The sequence below is a fragment of the Arachis hypogaea genome, chromosome 17 (genome assembly GCF_003086295.3).
Source record: "Arachis hypogaea cultivar Tifrunner chromosome 17, arahy.Tifrunner.gnm2.J5K5, whole genome shotgun sequence".
Lineage (NCBI taxonomy): Eukaryota > Viridiplantae > Streptophyta > Magnoliopsida > Fabales > Fabaceae > Arachis > Arachis hypogaea.
In genome coordinates, this window is record NC_092052.1 from 43,154,428 (window position 1) to 43,174,179 (window position 19,752).

Genomic DNA, 19,752 nt, shown 5'->3' on the forward strand with positions numbered 1-19,752 from the left:
TGGGTGATGCAATGGACGAATCGGTATAGTCACATTCTTGCTTTCCCCCTGGTGCCTTTACATTATCCTTTGGATATTTACATGCACTGGTATCGAGGTACATATGGTGCTCACTTGCAATTGACTGAACTCGCATTTCAAGAGAATCAGCAGGACAATCCAGTGGATGATCAGGAGAACCAAGAGCAGCAACCACAGCCACCTCCATCACCGCCACTGCCACCGCTACCGCCTCCAGTGGATCTGCACTTGCACCACCACGTTGACGACATCTGCTATGGCTGTGGCCCTCGGCCCCGCATTGCTTACAGCGCCTTGGTGCACACAACATCCAAGTATCCATCTCATTCAAGAAGCGGGTCATCTTTGGGCGACCTTTGGCAACCCGCCTAAGAAACGGATTGCCAATAAATCGAGGTCCATGATAAATAGGCCACGTTGTTGGATTCTCCGGTGTTCTAAACCTAGCTCTGTATACTCGTCGAACATGGTCCATCTTGTTTATGTCATGAACGTACACTTGCCAATCAAGCCGCTGATTTAAACAACAAGCAAATACATGTCGACACGAAATTCGGTCCACTTGGAATTCACCACAGTCACATCTTCGATGTAGGTCAACTGCATACTCCACTCCACTCAGTATCTCACGTACTTCAAATACCTCATTCTGTCTAGCAAAGCAACTAACCTGGATAGTTCCCGATGCCCGCTGATTCACATGCAATTTAGAAGTCACAAGCTTAGAGAACACATGTCCAGCATTAATACAATCCTCAGCCTCGGCTCTTTTTCTTATGAACAACTTATTAAGCTTATAAAACGTTGCCTTTACAAGTGCAGTGACTGGTAGATTGTGTGCTCCCTTTAAGACTGAATTGATGCATTCTACTAGATTGGTGGTCATATGACCCCATCAGTAACTACCATCAAACGCCAAAGCATACTGTTCACGTGGGATCCGGTCTAGCCAGTTAGTGTAAGCCTCACCACGTTCGTGTAAATGCTGAAAACGTATCTCATACTCGCGAACCGTCCTCGAATATCCTGTGATAAAAAAAGGCCTCCTTGTAAAAATATGCATTATAACAGAATCTGAAACAATAACAAATTTTATTGGTATTCATATTTACCTATGTTGACGATAAGCTTCTGTAAGTATGGAGACTTGAACTTCCTCAGGAACTTCGACTCTATATGCCTGATACGAAACATGTGGAAAGCTCTAGGAGGAGACCATGTTCCATTAGTCCTAGCAATAGCTGAGTTGATGGACTCATGTCGATCGGAGATAAGGCCCACGCCGTCACATGTCACCACATGCTGTCGCAAGTTACTGAGGAAAAAGTGCCACGCCTCAGATGTCTCTCCCTCCAATATGGCAAATGCAATAGGCATGATATTATTGTTGCCATCCTGTGAAATTGCCACCAACAAACAACCCTTATATTTTCTATACAAATGTGTACCATCTACCTGTACTATTGGCTTCCAATGTCTGAATGCTCTAATACAAGTGTAATAACTCCAGAAGACTCGATGTAAAATACGGATATTAGGAACCAAGTCATCACCCTGGTACGCAGGCATTATTTCAAAGTGAACGACTGCTAATGGCTCTTTGTGATACATGGCCTCAAACCATATGGGCAAAGCTTCATACGAAGCTTCCCAACCGCCAAAAATTGACTCCACTGCCTTCTGCTTTGCTAACCATGCTTTGTGATAACTTACAGTATAGTTAAACTTCGCTTGTACTTCCGCAATGACTGATTTCACCTTTATAGATAGGTCAACTTCTACCAACAGCTTAATTGGTTCCACAATTGTGTCGGAACCTAACTTTAAATGGTCTTGAGAAATGGTTGCTCTAGTACAAGTGTGACTACCATTATACCTCCTTATCTCTCAGCAGTACTTCTTACACATTTTGCTAACTCTAATCAGCCAGTCACAACCTGTGCCATATTGTGTACATTTAGCATAGAATGTTGTTGGTTCCGACTCGTACACTCGATAATCTACGCCTCGACAGATTGTATAATCTTTTAGAGTCCTTTCAGGTTCAGGATCAGCTTCAACAAGAATGTTCTTATCCTTGTTCCTGCTCATATGAAAAAGAAGAAAATAGAAAAGAAAATATGGAATCCTCTATTTCACAGTATAGAGATTCCTTTATGTGAGTAGAAGAAGATAAGAATAGAAGAAGGAAAAGATAAGAATCCAAACACAGGGGAGAGGAGTGGGTTTGAATTCTTAGATGAAGAGGAGTGTCAGTAAATAAATAAATAATTAGAAGGAGATGAGGGAGAAGAATTTTCGAAAATCATTGAAAAGAAAAGAAAAATATTTTTGTTTTTAAATTAAATTTAAAGTTAGAATTTGAAAATACAAAAAAGAAAAATTAAATTAAATTAAAGTAAAAATTAAAACAATTAGTTAATAAAAAAAGGAATTTTGAAAAAGAAGGAAGGGATTTTCGAAAATTAGAAAGAGAGAGTTAGTTAGGTAGTTTTGAAAAAGATATGAATCAAACAAAAAGATAAGATTAATTGAAAAAGATTTGAAAATCAATTTTGAAAAGATAAGAAGTTAGAAAATAAGTTAGAAAAGATTTTGAAATTAATTTTGAAAAAGATGTGATTGAAACTTATTTTGAAAAAGATTTGAAAAAGAAATTTAAAAAGATTTTATTTTGAAAATTAAAGTTGATTACTTGACTAACAAGAAACAAAAAGATAGGATTTTAAAATTTAAAGATTGAACCTTTCTTACTAGGCAAGTAACAAACTTAAAATTTTTGAATCAATCACATTAATTGTTAGCATTAATTTTGAAAATATGAAATAAAAATAAGAAAAAGATTTTTGAAAATCAATTTGAAATTTTTGAAAATTATGAAAGAAAAATGAAAAAGATTTTATTTTTGAAAAATATTTGAAAAAGATAGAATTTTTTAAATTGAAAATTTGATTTGACTCATAAGAAACAAATAGATTTTAAAATTTTTTGAAAAAGTCAACTCAAATTTTCGAATTTTATGAGTGAAAAAGGAAAATATATTTTTTTGATTTTTTGAATTTTTAATGATGAAAGAGAAAAACATCAAAAAGACTCAATGCATGAAAATCTTGGATCAAAACAAATGATGCATGCAAGAACACTATGAATGTTAAGATGAACACCAAGAACACTTTGAATGTCAAGATGAACACCAAGAACTTATTTTTTTGAAAATTTTTTGAAAAGGAAGACATGCAAGACACCAAACTTAGAAATTTTTAATTTTTAGACACTAACAAATTGAAAATGCATATGAAAAACAAGAAAAGATGCAAAACATGAAAATGCAAAGATCAAACAAGGAAATTCATCAAGAACAACTTGAAGATCATGAAGAATGCAATGCATGAATTTTTGAAAAATGCAAGAAAGAGATAAACATGTAATTGACACCAAACTTATGATTTGACACTAGACTCAAACAAGAAACATAAAATATTTTTGGTTTTTATGATTTTATTAATTTTTTTGAATTTTTCGAAAATTCTTTTGAAAAGAAAAATAAGGATTTCAAAATTTTTAATAGGAATTCCAGTTATCTTGCAATGTTAGTCTAAAACTCCGGTCCAGGAATTAGACATGGCTCACTAGCCAGCCAAGCTTTCAGTGAAAGCTCCGGTCCAAAACACTAGACATGGCCAATGGCCAGCCAAGCTTTAGCAGATACAAATCAGACATACAACAGCTGATACTTCATTCAACTTGCTTCTGTGCTGATGAGTGGAAGCCTCGGTCCAAAAGAGTTAGACATGGCTTTACAGCCAGCCAGGCTTCAACAAGTTTCATGAAACTCTAGAATTCATTCTTAAAAAAATTTTGAAGCCACAGAATAATTTATTTTTTTGAAATTTGTTTTTTGAATATTTTTCAAAAATAAAAATAAAAGCTTAAAATTAAAATAAAATTACCTAATCTGAGTAACAAGATGAACCGTCAGTTGTCCAAACTCGAACAATCCCCGGCAACAGCGCCAAAAACTTGGTGCACAAAATTGTGATCATCAACAATGGCGCCAAAGACTTGGTGCTCTCAAACGTGAATCACACTTTGTCATAACTTCGCACAACTAACCAGCAAGTGCACTGGGTCGCCAAGTAATAAACCTTACGTGAGTAAGGGTCGATCCCATGGAGATTGTCGGCTTGAAGCAAGCTATGGTCACCTTGTAAATCTCAGTCAGGCGGATTCAAATGGTTATAGAGAATTGATAATTAACATAATTAAAAGATAAACTAGGATAGAGATACTTATGTAATTCATTGGTGAGAATTTCAGTTAAGCGTATAGAGATGCTTTCATTCCTCCTGAACCTCTGCTTTCCTGCTGTCTTCATCCAATCATTCCTACTCCTTTTCATGGCAAGCTGTATGTTGGGCATCACCGTTGTCAATGGCTACATCCCGTCCTCTCTGTGAAAATGATCCAATGCGCTGTCACTGCATGGCTAATCATCTGTCGGTTCTCGATCATACTGGAATAGGATTTACTATCCTTTTGCGTCTGTCACTACGCTCAGCACTCGCGAGTTTGAAGCTCGTCACAGCCATCCCTTCCCAGATCCTACTCGGAATACCACAGACAAGGTTTAGACCTTTTGGATCTCAGGAATGGCTGTCCATGAGTTCTAACTTATACCACGAAGACTCTAATATCTCGGACTCGGTCCCCTGTATTAGATATCTAAGAGATACTCATTCTATCTCATCTTCATGTAGAACGGAAGTGGTTGTCAGGCACGTGTTCATAAGTGAGAATGGTGATGAGCGTCACATAATCATCACATTCATCATGTTCTTGGGTGCGAATGAATATCTTAGAATAGGAATAAGATTGAATTGAATAGAAAAACAATAGTACTTTGCATTAATACTCGAGGAACAGCAGAGCTCCACACCTTAATCTATGGTGTGTAGAAACACTACCGTTGAAAATACATAAGAACAAGGTCTAGGAATGGCCAAGAGGCCAGCCTCCATGATCTCAGAACTAAACGTCCAAAGATCTCTGAATACAATAGTAAAAAGTCCTATTTATGCTAAACTAGTTACTAAGGTTACAGAGATAAGTAAATGATGCAGAAATCTACTTCCGGGGCCCACTTGGTGTGTGCTTGGGATGAGCATTGAAGCTTTCACGTGGAGAGGTCTTTCTTGGAGTTAAACACCAGTTTATAACCTGTTTCTGACGTTTAACTCCACTTTGTAACCTGTTTCTGGCGTTTGACTCCAGAATAGGGTAGGGAGCTGGTGTTGAACGCCAGTTTGAGTCATCTAAACTCGGGCAAAGTATGGACTATTATATATTTCTGGAAAGCCCTGAATGTCTACTTTCCAACGCAATTAAGAGCGCACCATTTAAAGTTCTGTAACTCCAGAAAATCCACTTTGAGTGCAGGGAGGTCAGAATCCAACAGTATCTGCAGTCCTTCTTCAACCTCTGAATCTGATTTTTGCTCAAGCCCCTCAATTTCAGCCAGAAAATACCTGAAATCACAGAAAAATACACAAACTCATAGTAAATTCCAGATATATGAATTTTATTTAAAAACTAATAAAAATATTCTAAAAACTAACTAAATCATACTAAAAACTATGTAAAAACAATGCCAAAAAGTGTATAAATTATCTGCTCATCAGTTGGGAAAAACAAGAGTGAAATCCAATGTTGTAGAATAAAATCCTAGTGTTTGTGGTGGTATTTGCTAGCTAAGTTGGTTCATTAATAAGAAACAAGGCTAAGATATCTCTTGAATTATGAGTTTGAAGTGCATTCTATGGGACTTAGATAATAAATAAGATCCTAGAAAGAAAAAAAAACTGAAAAGAGAAAGAAAAGAGCAAGAAATAAAGCTTGGCACCAATAGTTGAACCTTGAGGCATATGTTTGTGGTATTTTTGTACAAGGATATGCTTGGAAAAGTAAGTTCTGAGGAGTGCTTCATCACTTGATAACTTGGGTTAACTAACTCAGGATTGTCAACTGAAAGTCCACTATCAAGAGCAACCTTATTACAAAACATTTAGTAACCCAAAGAGGTGCTGGATACCAAGGTCTCAGGAATGAAATAACAAACTATGTGCCTGTGGTGTGTATGTGCTGAGGAGAGACTTGGGTGATTAGGTCCTTAGGGGTGTTTTAACACCTAGCACCTTGAACCAACTAGTTCGGGAGTGTTGGCTGAAAGCCTATCCTAAAGAGCTGCTCAACACAGAACACTTAGCTACAGAAAGCACTAAGCTCTAAAGAAGGAAAGAAAACAAAAATAGAGCTAAGTTAAGGATCAAGAATGAGAGTCTCATAGAAGGCAATAGAGTGAGAATTCAGGAGCATATGATAGCCTAAAAACCAGCAAGAACATGAACCTAAATTGCCATGCATGAAACTCCATGGACCAAGGATTTGAATTCTCTGAATAAGGACTTGTATCTCTTGTATTCTCATCTCATTCTTCTTATGTTCTATCACTTGCTTGAGGACAAGCAAGATTTAAGTTTAGTGTTGTGATGCTAGGACATCTTGGCTAGTTTCACAAGCCATTTTTAGTATGTTATAGGTTAGTTTCAAGCATTTTCTTAGGCAATAAGCAAGTATTTGGTTGGATATGCATTCATAACTTGATTCAAGCAAACATTGTGAATTCTAAATAATTTCATGAGAATAATGCAAGGATTGATGATAGAATGAATGATGCATCATCTCATGATTAAGAGCAAGACTTTGATTCACTTTGTTTGATTGATTTCAGATAAGAAGAAGCAGAGAAGAGCCACGTTAGCGCCACTAACATGGCCATTAACGTGGAAGAGGGGATAGCTTGCAATGTTAGTGGTGAAGTTAGCACCACTAACGTGTTCAAAGGCCAATTAAGCCCACGTTAGTGGCCCCGTTAGTGCCACTAACGTGGGAACTAACGTGGAACAAAGGGGAGTTTGCAACGTTAGTGGTGAAGTTAGCACCACTAACGTGAGGAATGGCCAAAGAAGCCCACGTTAGTGGTCACATTAGTGCCACTAACGTAGGCACTAACGTGGAACAAAGGGGAGTTTGCAATGTTAGTGGTGAAGTTAGCACCACTAACCTGTTCGAAGCCAGGGTATACCCACATTAATGGCTATGTTAATGCCACTAATGTGGGCCATTAACGTGGAGGAAAGGATGAATTGGACGTTAATGGTGAAGTTAACACCATTAACGTGATCAAAGTTAGGAAAGGCTACGTTAGTGGCCACGTTAGTGCCACTAACGGTGGGATTAACGTGACTCAAAGAGGTTGCGGACGTTAGTGACCAAGTTAGTGTCACTAACGTCTTCAAACCAGGAATTTGCACTTGACGTTAACCACACTAACAGCCTGACTAACGTGAATGATACCTAACTCAAACTCTTCCAAGCAAGCTAAGCAACACCCACTGAGATTATAACTGTTTCAACTGAGCTCAAAGGCCCACATCCAGAGACTTGCAGAGATAACTGAAGATCAGAGAAGTAGTATATATAGGGATAGTTTTGAACTAGAAAGAAAAAAAGAGACCTCGGGGATCTAGGATTGAAAACACTCTATATTTACTTTTCTCTGTAATTTAATTTTACTTTTAGAATGTATTTTACTTTTCCATCTTCCATTCCTAGAGCCATAAACAACTAAACCCACCTTCATTGGGTTAGGGAGATCTGTTGTAATTCAATGGATCAATCATAGTTCTTATTCTTCTTCTTTTTTCTATTCTCTTTGATTTTCTTGAAAGCTTTCGCTCTTCATCCAATTGAGCAATTGTCTCAGAAGAGAAATTGCTCATACTTGGATTTTCTCTAAACCTTGGAAGAGGAATGGGAAAATCATGCTAGAAATACTTTCTCATGTTGGACTGGATTAGGGGTTGGATGGATATAGTGACATATAATCCTCCCAATACTTTGATCAAGAAAAACATGTGGTATAATTAGTGATCGTACTTCATCTCTTCCCATGAGCAATTAGATCAAGGAATTGGGCAATTGTTCAAGCTTAGAGAGATTGAATTGCCAAGGAATTGGGATTCAATCACCTAAGATTGCCAAGAGATCAATGAGTTGCATGGATTGAGGAAGAGATGAGAATGGACTTGATCCAGAGAATACAATATCTCCTGAGCCCAATGAGCCTCCCATTTCTGATCTCCCCATTCTCTATATTCTGCTATTTTACATTTATGCTCATCACCCCCATTCCCATTTAAGTTTCTGCAATTTACTTTCTGTACTTTATATTCTGCCATTTACTTTCCGTTATTTACATTTCATGTAATTTACGTTTTCACCATTTTAATTTCTGCAAATCCCAATTTAAATCTGCTTAGTTCAACTAGAACACTCCTCTGATTAAAGTTACTCAATCAATCAATCTCTGTGGGATTCGACCTCACTCTATTGTGAGTTTTTACTTGACAACAATTCGGTATACTTGCCGAAGGAAACTTTGTAGCGATATAGATTTTCCGTGCATCAGTATGCCCCTTGTTTTCTCTATTTCATATGTTGGTCTATATCTATAATTCTTATTTGGATGATTTTCTGTGTAATATCTGGTAAAAAATTATTTGAAATGAACTATTCATTCCAGATTCTAATTTCTGTAATGAGTTGTGAAATCTGACTTAGATTAGGATTAATCACCTAGTTTTGTCTGAGAGTAAGTTACCCATGTGAATCAACCTATGATTATTCCAAAATTTTAACCATAGATGCTCTTCCAATCTATCATCACACCCCCTCTCTGTTATTTTTCTTCCTTTCAACAAGCTCCTCCATCCCCATGAGCGATTGTAACCACTGCCTGCCTGTAAGAAAAGATAGTTAGGTTAAATGACACCCTTGCTTTTTCAATATAGCTAAGTTAAATGCCTTGAGATCTTTATATCTCAGTCCTCTATAATTTTTAGCTACACAAAGAGTATCCTATTTGATCCACTGTTGCTTCTTTTTTCCCTACTTTTCACTCCACTAAACATTCATTAATAATTTTTGAATTTCCTCGTCTATAAATGTTTCAAGTATCTTAAAACACCCTAAGTATAAATTGGAATTGTAGCTTCCACTGACTTGATAAGCACTTCCTAGCCACTCACTGAGAGATCCAATGTTGTAACTTTTACATAACTTTATCTTTGACATAGGTAAATATTGATTTTTTTTTAATTTATGGACTGTAGTTGGCCCAGGTACCTATCTTACTTGCCAACATTTAGAACCTACATAATATGAGCCAAATTTTTCCTTTCGGCTGGAGGGATATTTCGGCTATAAAAATTGCCAATTTATTTAGGTTTACTTCTTGCTCACCAACACTTGTACTATTGTAAAATCTGCATAATATTATGACATGCCTCAAAGTGGTTAATTTTAGGATAGTTACTATTCAGTCTGATTCCAGTAATATCGTTATTCTATTCTTCCCTGTGGAGCAGATGGGAGAGACTCTGCATAAACGATAAATAGATAGGGTTAAAGAGGATGTTCTTGTTGGAGTCTTCTTGTAGGTTTAAAAAAACTTGTAGGTTGTCGATTTATAGTAACAGAATATGAGATAGTAGTAACACATTTCTGTATCCAATTAATCCACATGTGACAAAAATCTAGTTGCTTCATAATTTTCCACAAAAACTCTTTTCCACCTTATCATACGTTTTACTCATGTTGAGTTTCAAAGCCATATCCCACTTACCAAACCTCTTATTCTTCAAAAAATGCATATATTCATGTGTAATAAGAATATTATCACTAATTAAATGACCTTTAATAAAAATACTTTGATTATTAGCTTATCGCTAATGATTTGGTTCATAATAAATTGCATTCTATGAACAAGAACTTTATAAATAATCTTATAAAAATATGTGCTTAAACTAATTAGTCATACCTGCATCATTTTAACTATAGTAGGAGCTTTTGGAACGAGGCATATGTGTGTACGATTAAAGGATTTTAGCATTCGGCCCCCTGAGAAAAAATGATAACTGCCTTCATAGTATCCTCTTTCATAATACTCCAAAAGAATTGGTAAAATCTAGCATAATTCCATCATCCCCAGGTACGAAAAAATAATTTATAGAAAATATTACTCACTTTACCTCCTACCTTCATAGTATCCTTTTTTTATTGTCCCTTCTGGATCCATAGGATTGCTTGTTCTGAACAAGAATTCAAAATACAATTGAGCAGTTCTTTCAATACCCTCAAAATTCGAGTGTACATTTCTATTATCATCTTCAAGCCTCTAAATTTTGTTGTATTTATTCTAAATCTGGACATTTGAGTGAAAAAACCTTGTGTTTTGGTCCTGACACTTCAGTCATTGTACTCTCGCCTTTGATTTCCAATATCTTTCTTTATTGAAATATACTTCAACTAGTTCCTCTTTTAGAATTCTAATGCACATGCTATCTGCTGTAGTTGCCTTATTTTTTTCCTCTTCTAGTCGCTGCTTTAAGTGTTGAATCTAGCTTATAGAATTTCTCTCTTGCTACCTTTTCCATTCAACAAGTTTGTGCCTACATTTGTCAAGTTTTGCAATGAGTTTGAACATAGGCAAGTCTTTTGAATTTTCTTGCCTTGTTTCCTTCACAATTTAGATCACCTTTTCACTGTCGCACCATCTTTCCTAAAAATGAAACTGCTTCTTAGCTCTCCTTTGCCCCATATTTGAATTTACTAAGAGTTGTCTATGGTGCGTAATTTCTAATCTACAACTACTGACAAGTGTATCGAGTCGTACCAAGTAGTAAACTCACGGTGAGTAAGTGCCGATCCCACGAGAATTAACGGACTAAGCAAGCAACAGTTGATTAGCTATTCTAGTTAAACACGTTAAAATGAGAGTTTTGATTTTCAATAGGCATAAAAGGAAATAAAACAAGAAAGCAAACATTAAACGGATGAGAAAAAGGTATGAGAATGGAGTTAAGGCATGGGAGATGTTTAAATGTCTGGAATAATATTCAATGTCAACTACCTTGATCATGCAATGATTTTGTTTATAGCAAACCCCAGGTGATTAAATTCTTATTCCTAGGCAATCCAATCTCCTCTAATATAACCAACCGTCAATCCCTTGATCACTCAGTTATATAAGAAGGTTAAGTCCAATTTTCAATTTATAGGCCACACAACCCTAAGAATCCAAAAGCAGAATGCAATTATATGTTACGTCCCACATTTAAGTCCAGATAATTAGAAGTTATGAGGAATAGATTTTAACCTGTAATTCTAATGATATAACTTTTCCAATACTCAAATAGAATTCAAGTAGAATTAGAGTTATTTCTCAATAATCACTAATTCCTAAGATGAAGAACGAAACCAATCCTTAAATAATAATCAAGGCATTAATCAAGAATAGAAAGACAAATATTTTTTAATCCATTCAAGTAAACAGAGCTCATAACCTTAACAATGAAGGTTTAGTTACTCATGGTGTAGAAAACTCTAGCAGAGAAAAAGTATGAAAAGTGCCGAATGAAAAATTAGGAGAAGAGAGGTACCCGCATGGGCGGATCTCATTCCTATTTATAGTCCTAATTAAAATAGATTTGAAACTTAAAGAAAACTCTAAGATATCTATTCTAATAGTCTTATGATTTACAAAATCAAATCTCCAAAAGCCTTGTTGATTTGTTATAATATGGTCCCCATCCTTTTTAGTACTCACTCGGTGCCAAACGCCAGGTTCTGGGCATTTGGCGCCACCTAGGCAGTGGACCTTGTACGTGAAAAATATGTTTGGGTGCTAAACGCCGGTGGCTGGGCGTTTAGTGCCAGGTCTCCTGAAATGAGGCACACTCTACGAAGCTTTGGGCGCTAAATGCCGGGTTGTGGCATTTAGCGCCAGGCACCCAGAGAAGAATTGATCCAATTAAGCTCTTGTGGTCGTGCGTACGCTCAACAATGCGTATGCACAATCTCCCTTTTCGCTCCAGCGATGCTTACGCATGGATGATGCGTACGCATGGTCCTCTTTTATCTCTTAATGCCGTTTTCACAAATTCTTCACCAAAGTATTACCTGTAATCAATCAAAAGCCACAAAACTCAAAGTAGTATCCAATGGGGCTAATCCTCTAAAATCCTCTAACAAAGCAATAGAAAAACTATATAAATCACATAGAAAAGATACAAATGATGCTCACACATCACAACACCAAACTTAAAGTGTTTCTTGTCCTCAAGCAACTTGAACAATGAAAACATAGAATGGGTCTGGTTAAAAGTAAGAGTTCTATTGAAGCTCATGCTTGTTCTAAGAGTGGGGTTTAACAATGTCGTAATCATGAGTGCATCCTTATTCTTCATTGTTCCTTAAAACTTGGGAATGTCAACAACTCAAACGAACTAAAACCTGGATGATGTTATGAAACCTCACTCTGTTAAGTCCAGATTGATCCTTGAATTCCTTTCTTTGAACTTTAGAGAGAATTCTTTTGTTGACAACTCTAAATACTCAAGCACAAGGCAACTCTTGATAGTGAGCTTTCAATCGGTAATCCCGAACCAATTGGTCTAGGTTACCGGGTGATAAAGCACCCTGCGGATCTATTGACTCAAGCCTTTCCTTGACGAGATAGCACCACAAGCATATAGTTGAAATCTCAACCATTGATGCTCAGAGCTTTGCAACTTAGCTTTTTTTTGGGTAGGGTGCTTTTCACCTTGAGCCTTGTCATGACTCTAAATGCTTTATTTTCAAGCTTTTACTTGATACATAAGCACCACAAGCACTTGACTAGGATTTTCTTTGAGCTTATTTTTCTTTCAATTTCCTTAGTCGGTGGTACTCAGAGCCTTTGGCTTCTCTTTCAACCCTTTTTTTGTTTTTTTTTCTTTTCTTGCTCTTTCTTTTTCTCTCTTTTTCTTATTTTTCTTTTCAATCTCTTTTGGTTCAAGGATCACCCTCCTTCTCAGTTATGGATGTTTCATAATAATTCTCTAAATTCTTGTTCCTCAAAAGTCAATGTTCCCCTTGTTCAAGGAACTTCACACATTATTCTCCTAATACAATCATAACCACAACATATACACCACCACATGCATTGTAACAAGAAAATACATGATAAACTCAACTTTTAATCATAAATGCCATTTCTTTTTCTTTTTAAATACTACTTGAGGATGATACATAAGGCATTATTTAAAATAAAAGACATAAACTAAAACAACAGAGAACTAAAGGAAATAACTACTAAGAGCCATTCATTAACAATAAAACTGGAAAACATGAAATAGAAAATAACATAAGGAAACAGAAACAGAAATAAGATGAAAAGAACTCAACCACCTCAGTCATGTTGGTGGCAATCTCCCTCCTCAGGCTGTGCTCCATAAGGTCCTCTCAGATGCCCCATGTCTTGCCTCACTTAGTGAAGCTCGTGGCGCTGACTCTCTTGTTCAGTCACAATCTAATGGAGGAGGACGCCGTGGCTATCCTGAGTGATCCTCATCTGCTCAAGAGATGAGGTCAACTGCTACCAGTACTCCTGAGGTAGGAAGTAATGCTCCTGAGGCACAAAAGGTGGTGAAGGTGCTTGTTGAGCCTCTTCCTCAGCTTGCCCTCTCGGGACCCTTGCATATTCTTGTGCATGCTCCATGGTCTTCTTCGAGATAGGCCGCTCAATTGGGATCGGAAAATCATTCTCAAAGCGGATGCCAACAGTCTCACAAAGCCGGTAAACGAAATGAGGAAAGGCCAACTTGGCATGAGTGCTAGCGACGGAGGTGATGCTGTAGATTTTCTATGGAATAATATCCTCCACCGCCACCTCATAGCCAACCATGATACAGTGGATCATGATAGCTCTGTCCATTGTGCACTTCAAACGATTACTAGTGGGGAGAATAGAGCATTATGGATAAACTCCAACCATCTCCTAGCAACTGGCTTGAGGTTATGCCGTCTTAGCTGATTCCGCTGTTCATCCGAACTCAACCTCCACTGAGCTCCCGGGAGGCAAATGTCAGCTAGAACTTGGACGTACCTCCGATCCTGGTTCACCCTTTCACTGTAAGTCTCTAAGCCATAGCCCAGAGGTGGTAGCCGAAGGGCAACTCTAACCATTCTTAGATTGAAATCCAATACCTTCCCTCTCACACACGTTTGTTAGTTCTTTTCATTTACTCTCCGAACAAGGTCCTTGTAGGTGATCCACGCATTATTTTAGAATTCCTGGACCTTCAGCTGGCCCACATCGGTATGTGGATTGCATAGGAATTGCCAACCTCTTCTCTCAATTTATTGTCAAATCTCCAGATATTCATCCAGCTTGAGGTCGAACTTCACTTCTGGGATTACCTTCTTTTTGACTGTGATCTCAAAAAAGTGCTCTTCATGTCTGATTTGAGTCATAGTCACCGAATTGTGGTGCCTTGCCTTTCCTCTTCCTTGAGGATGACTCACCTCCCTTTGGTGCCATTGATAAAAATAAGAAAAAAGAGAGGCACGACAACACAAAACTTAAAAATTTTCTTATCTTCGAGCAAAAAAAAGAGAACAAAAGGGGAGTAAGTTCGGTTGGGATAAGTGGGAAGAGGAAGAAGAAGAGAAAGTGGAAAGTGATGGAGAGAGGGGGTCGTGTGCTTAAGGTGAAAATGGGGAGAGGGAGTGGTAAGAATGGGAGAATGGGAAATTAAAAGAAGAGGGTAGAGAGTGAAGGGGAGCCGTGGAAAAAGAGGTAAAAAAAGAAAGAAGAAGAAGTTCGGGTGTGAGGGATATGAGGTAAGTAGGGGTATATATAGGGAGGGGTGGGGACAAAAATGGAAGGAAGGAGAAAAAGAGGGGGGCACGAATAGGTGGGGTTGGTGGGTTGTATAGAGAAGGGGAGGGAATCTTGGGGAAAAGGGAGGGTTGGGATTGGTGAGAGAAAGAAGAGGGGTTTGATTGGAAAAGGGGAGGGTTTCTGGGGAAGAGAGTTATTTGATGGTAGAGGGGGTGTTGGGAAAGAGGAAAGGGGAGAGATTCAAGGAGATTTGTTGGTAGTTTGAATTCAAACTAAAAAGGGGGGAGGGGTTCGGCATACCTGGTGCCAAATGTCGGGTGGTGGGCGGTTGGCGTCACCCATTCCGAAGTCATTCCACGCCAATTCTTCCTTCGGCGTTAAACACAGAACCCTTGGGATGTTAAGTGATGAGGACGATCTGTTGGAACATAGCTTTGTTCTAAGCCAAAATTGCATCCAAGGCATCCAGCTCCATAACGCCTTTCTTTACGGTTCTCTCTGAGGAGTATAAGTACCTATTATTAGCCACCATTTCAAACAAGTCCAGGGCCTCATCAGTCATCTTCATATGCAGAAAACCTCCTACAGAATTATCCAAAGAGAGCCTCAAAGCCGGAGTGATACCCTCTGATGAGCGGATAATTTATACGCTTTTTGGCATTGTTTTTACATAGTTTTTAGTATAATTTAATTAGTTTTTAGTATATTTTATTAGTTTTTAAACAAAAATCACATTTCTAGACTTTACTATGAGTTTGTGTATTTTTCTGTGATTTCAGGTAATTTCTGGCTGAAATTGAGGGACTTGAGCAAAAATTAGATTCAGAGGCTGAAGAAGGACTGCAGATGCTGTTGGATTCTGACCTCTCTGCACTCAAAGTGGATTTTCAGGAGCTACAGGAGTCTAAATGGCATGCTTTCAATTGCGTTAGAAATTAAACATCCAGGGCTTTCCAACAATATATAATAGTCCATACTTTGCCCGAGTTTAGACGACGCAAACTGGCGTTCAATGCCAGCTTTCTGCCCTATTCTGGCGTTAAACGCCAGAAACAAGTTGCAAAGCAGAGTTAAACGCCAGAAACAAGTTACAAAATGGCGTTTAACTCCAAGGAAGACCTCTACACATGAAAGCTTCAATGCTCAGCCCAAGCACACACCAAGTGGGCCCGGAAGTGGATTTCTGCATCATTTACTTATTTTTCTGTAACCCTAGTAACTAGTTTAGTATAAATAGAACTTTTTACTATCGTGTTAAGATGAATCTTGGGATCATTTTTGAGACTATCCTTGTATCACTTTTGTCTCTTCATCACGTTTAGGGGGCTGGCCATTCGGCCATGCCTGGACCTTGTTCTTATGTATTTTCAACGGTAAAGTTTCTACACACCATAGATTAAGGTGTGGAGCTCTGCTGTTCCTCATGAATTAATGCAAAGTACTATTATTTTTCTATTCAATTCAAGTCTATTTCTTCTTTAAGATATTCATTCTCACACAAGAACATGATGAATGTGATGATTATGTGATGCTCATCATCATTCTCACTTATGAACGCGTGCCTGACAAACACTTCCGTTCTACATGCAAACAAGCTTGAATGCATATCTCTTAGCCTCCTGATCTACGATCAGAGTCTTCGTGGTATAGGCTAGAATTATTGGCGGCCATTCTTGAGATCCGAAAAGTATAAACCTTGTCTGTGGTATTCCGAGTAGGATCTGGGAAGGGATGGCTGTGACGAGCTTCAAACTCGCGAGTGCTGGGCGTAGTGACAGACGCAAAAGGATTACTGAATCCTATTCCAGTATGATCAAGAACCGACAGATGATTAGCCATGCGGTGACAGCGCATTTGGACCATTTTCACTGAGAGGACGGGATGTTGCCATTGACAACGGTGATGCCCAACATACAGCTTGCCATAGAAAGGAGTATGAAGGATTGGATGAAGGCAGTAGGAAAGCCGAGATTCAGAAGGAACTAAGCATCTCCATACGCTTATCTGAAATTCTCACCAATGAATTACATAAGTATCTCTATCCTATTTTACGTTTTATTTATCTTTTAATTATTAAAACTCTATAACCATTTGAATCCGCCTGACTGAGATTTACAAGGTGACCATAGCTTGCTTCAAGCCGACAATCTCCGTGGGATCGACCCTTACTCACGTAAGGTTTATTACTTGGACGACCCAGTGCACTTGCTAGTTAGTTGTGCGAAGTTGTGAAAAAGAACTAAGATTATGAACGTGCGTATTAAGTTTTTGGCGCTGTTACCAAGGAATGGACGATCACGATTTCGTGCACCAAGTTTTTGGCGCCGTTGCCGGGGATTGTTCGAGTTTGGACAACTGACGGTTCATCTTGTTGCTCAGATTAGGTAAATTTTATTTTAATTTTGAGCTTTTTGTTTTTATTATTTTTATTTTTATTGTCAAAAAAATTTTCAAAAAAAATAATATAAAATAAATTATTCTATGGCTTCAGAATTTTTAAGAATGAATTCTAGAGTTTCAAGATAACATGTTGAAGTCTGGCTGGCTGTAAAGCCATGTCTAAATTCTTTTGGACTGAGGCTTCCTCTTCACATGCTTGAACTATGTATACTGAAGCTTGGCTGGCCATTGGCCATGTCTAGTGTTTTGGACCGGAGCTTTCACTGAAAGCTTGGCTGGCTAGTAAGCCATGTCTAATTCCTGGACTGGAGCTTTAGACTAACATTGCATGATTCCTGGAATTCTCATTAGAAATTTTGAAATCCTTATTTTTCTTTTTCCAATTAATTTTCAAAAAATTACAAAAAAATTTTAATAAAATCATAAAAAAACCAAAAAAAAAATTTGATGTTTCTTGTTTGAGTCTTATGTCAATTTTTAAGTTTGGTGTCTTGCATTTTTTTCTTTTCTTAAAAATTTTCAAAAATATGTTCTTGATGTTCATCTTGACATTCAAAGTGTTTTTGGTGTTCATCTTGACATTCAAAGTGTTCTTGCACGCATTAGTTGTTTTGATTCATAATTTTCATGTTTTGTGTCATTTTTGTGTTTTTCTCTTTTTTTATTAAAAATTCAAAAATCAAAAAATATCTTTCCCTTATTCTCTCATAAATTTTCAAAAATTTGGTTTGATTTAGTCAAAAAGTTTTTAAATTTAATTATTTCTTATGAGTCAAGTCAAATTTTCAATTTAAAAATTCTATATTTTTCAAATCTTTTTCAAAAATCAAATCTTTTTCATTTATTTTTACATATTTTTGAAATTTTTTTTTTAAAAAAATTTGAATTTCAAAATCTTTTTCTTATTTTTATTTCATATTTCCAAAATTAATGCTAACAATTAATGTGATTGATTAAAAAAATTTAAGTTTGTTACTTGCCTAGTAAGAACGATTCAATCTTTAAATTTTAAAATCATATCTTTTTGTTTCTTGTTAATCAAGTAATCAACTTTAATTTTCAAAATCAAATCTTTTTAAATTTCTTTTTCAAATCTTTTTCAAAAATAAATTTCAATCACATCTTTTTCAAAATCAATTTCAAAATCTTTTCTAACTTCTTATCTAACTTCTTATCTTTTCAAAATTAATTTTCAAAATTTTTTTTTCAATTAATCTTATCTTGTTGGATTCTTATCTTTTTCAAAACTACCTAACTAATTCTCTCTCTCTAATTTTCGAAAATCACTAACCTCTTTTTCAAAATTCCTTTTTAATTAACTAATTGTTTTAAATTTTAATTTAATTTAATTTCATTTTTCTTTTTAAAAATTTTCGAATTTTAACTTTAATTTTAAATTAAAAACAAAAATATTTTTATTTTATTTTATTTTCAAATTCTTCCATCTCTCATCTCCTTCTAATTATTTATTTATTTACTAACACTTCTCTTCTACTCAAAAATTCGAACCAACTCTTCTGTGTTCGAATTCTTATCTTTTCCTTCTTCTATTCTTCTCTTCTTATACTCACATAAGGAATCTCTATACTGTGACATAGAGGATTCCATATTTTTTTTTCTGTTCTCTTCTTTTTCATATGAGCAGGAATAACACTACAAGAAAAAGCGTGTTTATCGACGGCAAAAATCGACGGCTATTTCTGCCGTCGATAATTTTTGACGGCCTGCTGTCGATATTACTAAAAAAATAATTAAAAATAAAAATATTAAAATCGACGGCCTAGTCGTCGATATTTTTATAATGCATTAATTTATTTCCCTATTATCGTCATATTATAGGCGAACCAGAAGTCGAAAATAAAATCGACGAATATGGCGTCTATTTTATTATTTAAATATCGACAAATTTGCCGTCGATAAATTTGAATGGTCTAGATTACTTTCTAAAATGGGATGAACGGTCTAAATTTAATCTATATAATAGATGCCATATGTGTTGTTTTTTATATTAAAATCGACGAATATGGTGTCTATTTTATTATTTTAAATATCGACAACATTGCCGTCGATAAATTTGAACGATCTAGATTACTTTCTAAAATGGAATGAACGGTCTAAATTTAATCTATATAATAGACGCTATATGTGTTGTTTTTTTTATATTAAAATCGACGAATATGTCGTCTATTTTATTATTTAAAATATTGACACCTTTGCCGTCGATAAATTTGAATAAAATCGACAAATAGGTCGTCAATTTTTATCACTAAAAACACATTTTCTCAACTCCTGCTTCCAAAGTTCACAAACGCATACTTCCCCAAATTCAAGCTAGGTATTCTTTGGTTGACTTCGCTAGCTATTCTAGGTATCCTTTGATTGAATTCGCTTTCTCTTTAACGCCGCCTCCGTCCGACACCACCACTGGCGACCACCATCGCCTACCCTCTCTCTCTCTTCCTTCTTCTCTTTCTTCCCCATTTCTCCATTTCTTCGTTCCTGCGTGCGACACCCCTATTCGTGGAGTCACCCTCTGTCCGCGTCTTCAA

At 36.5% G+C, this 19,752-nt stretch overlaps 1 protein-coding gene across 1 annotated transcript; it reads right to left on the reverse strand.

Annotated features, from left to right (window-relative positions):
* Positions 1-916: 916 nt before the first annotated feature.
* LOC112763215 (uncharacterized) lies at positions 917-13,678 on the reverse strand. Its single transcript, XM_025808944.1, has 4 exons — positions 13,560-13,678; positions 1,959-2,056; positions 1,134-1,838; positions 917-1,047 (listed from the first exon to the last, which is right to left on the reverse strand). Exons 1-4 carry the CDS (start codon positions 13,676-13,678, stop codon positions 917-919), a joined length of 1,053 nt encoding a protein of 350 aa, XP_025664729.1.
* Positions 13,679-19,752: the final 6,074 nt, after the last annotated feature.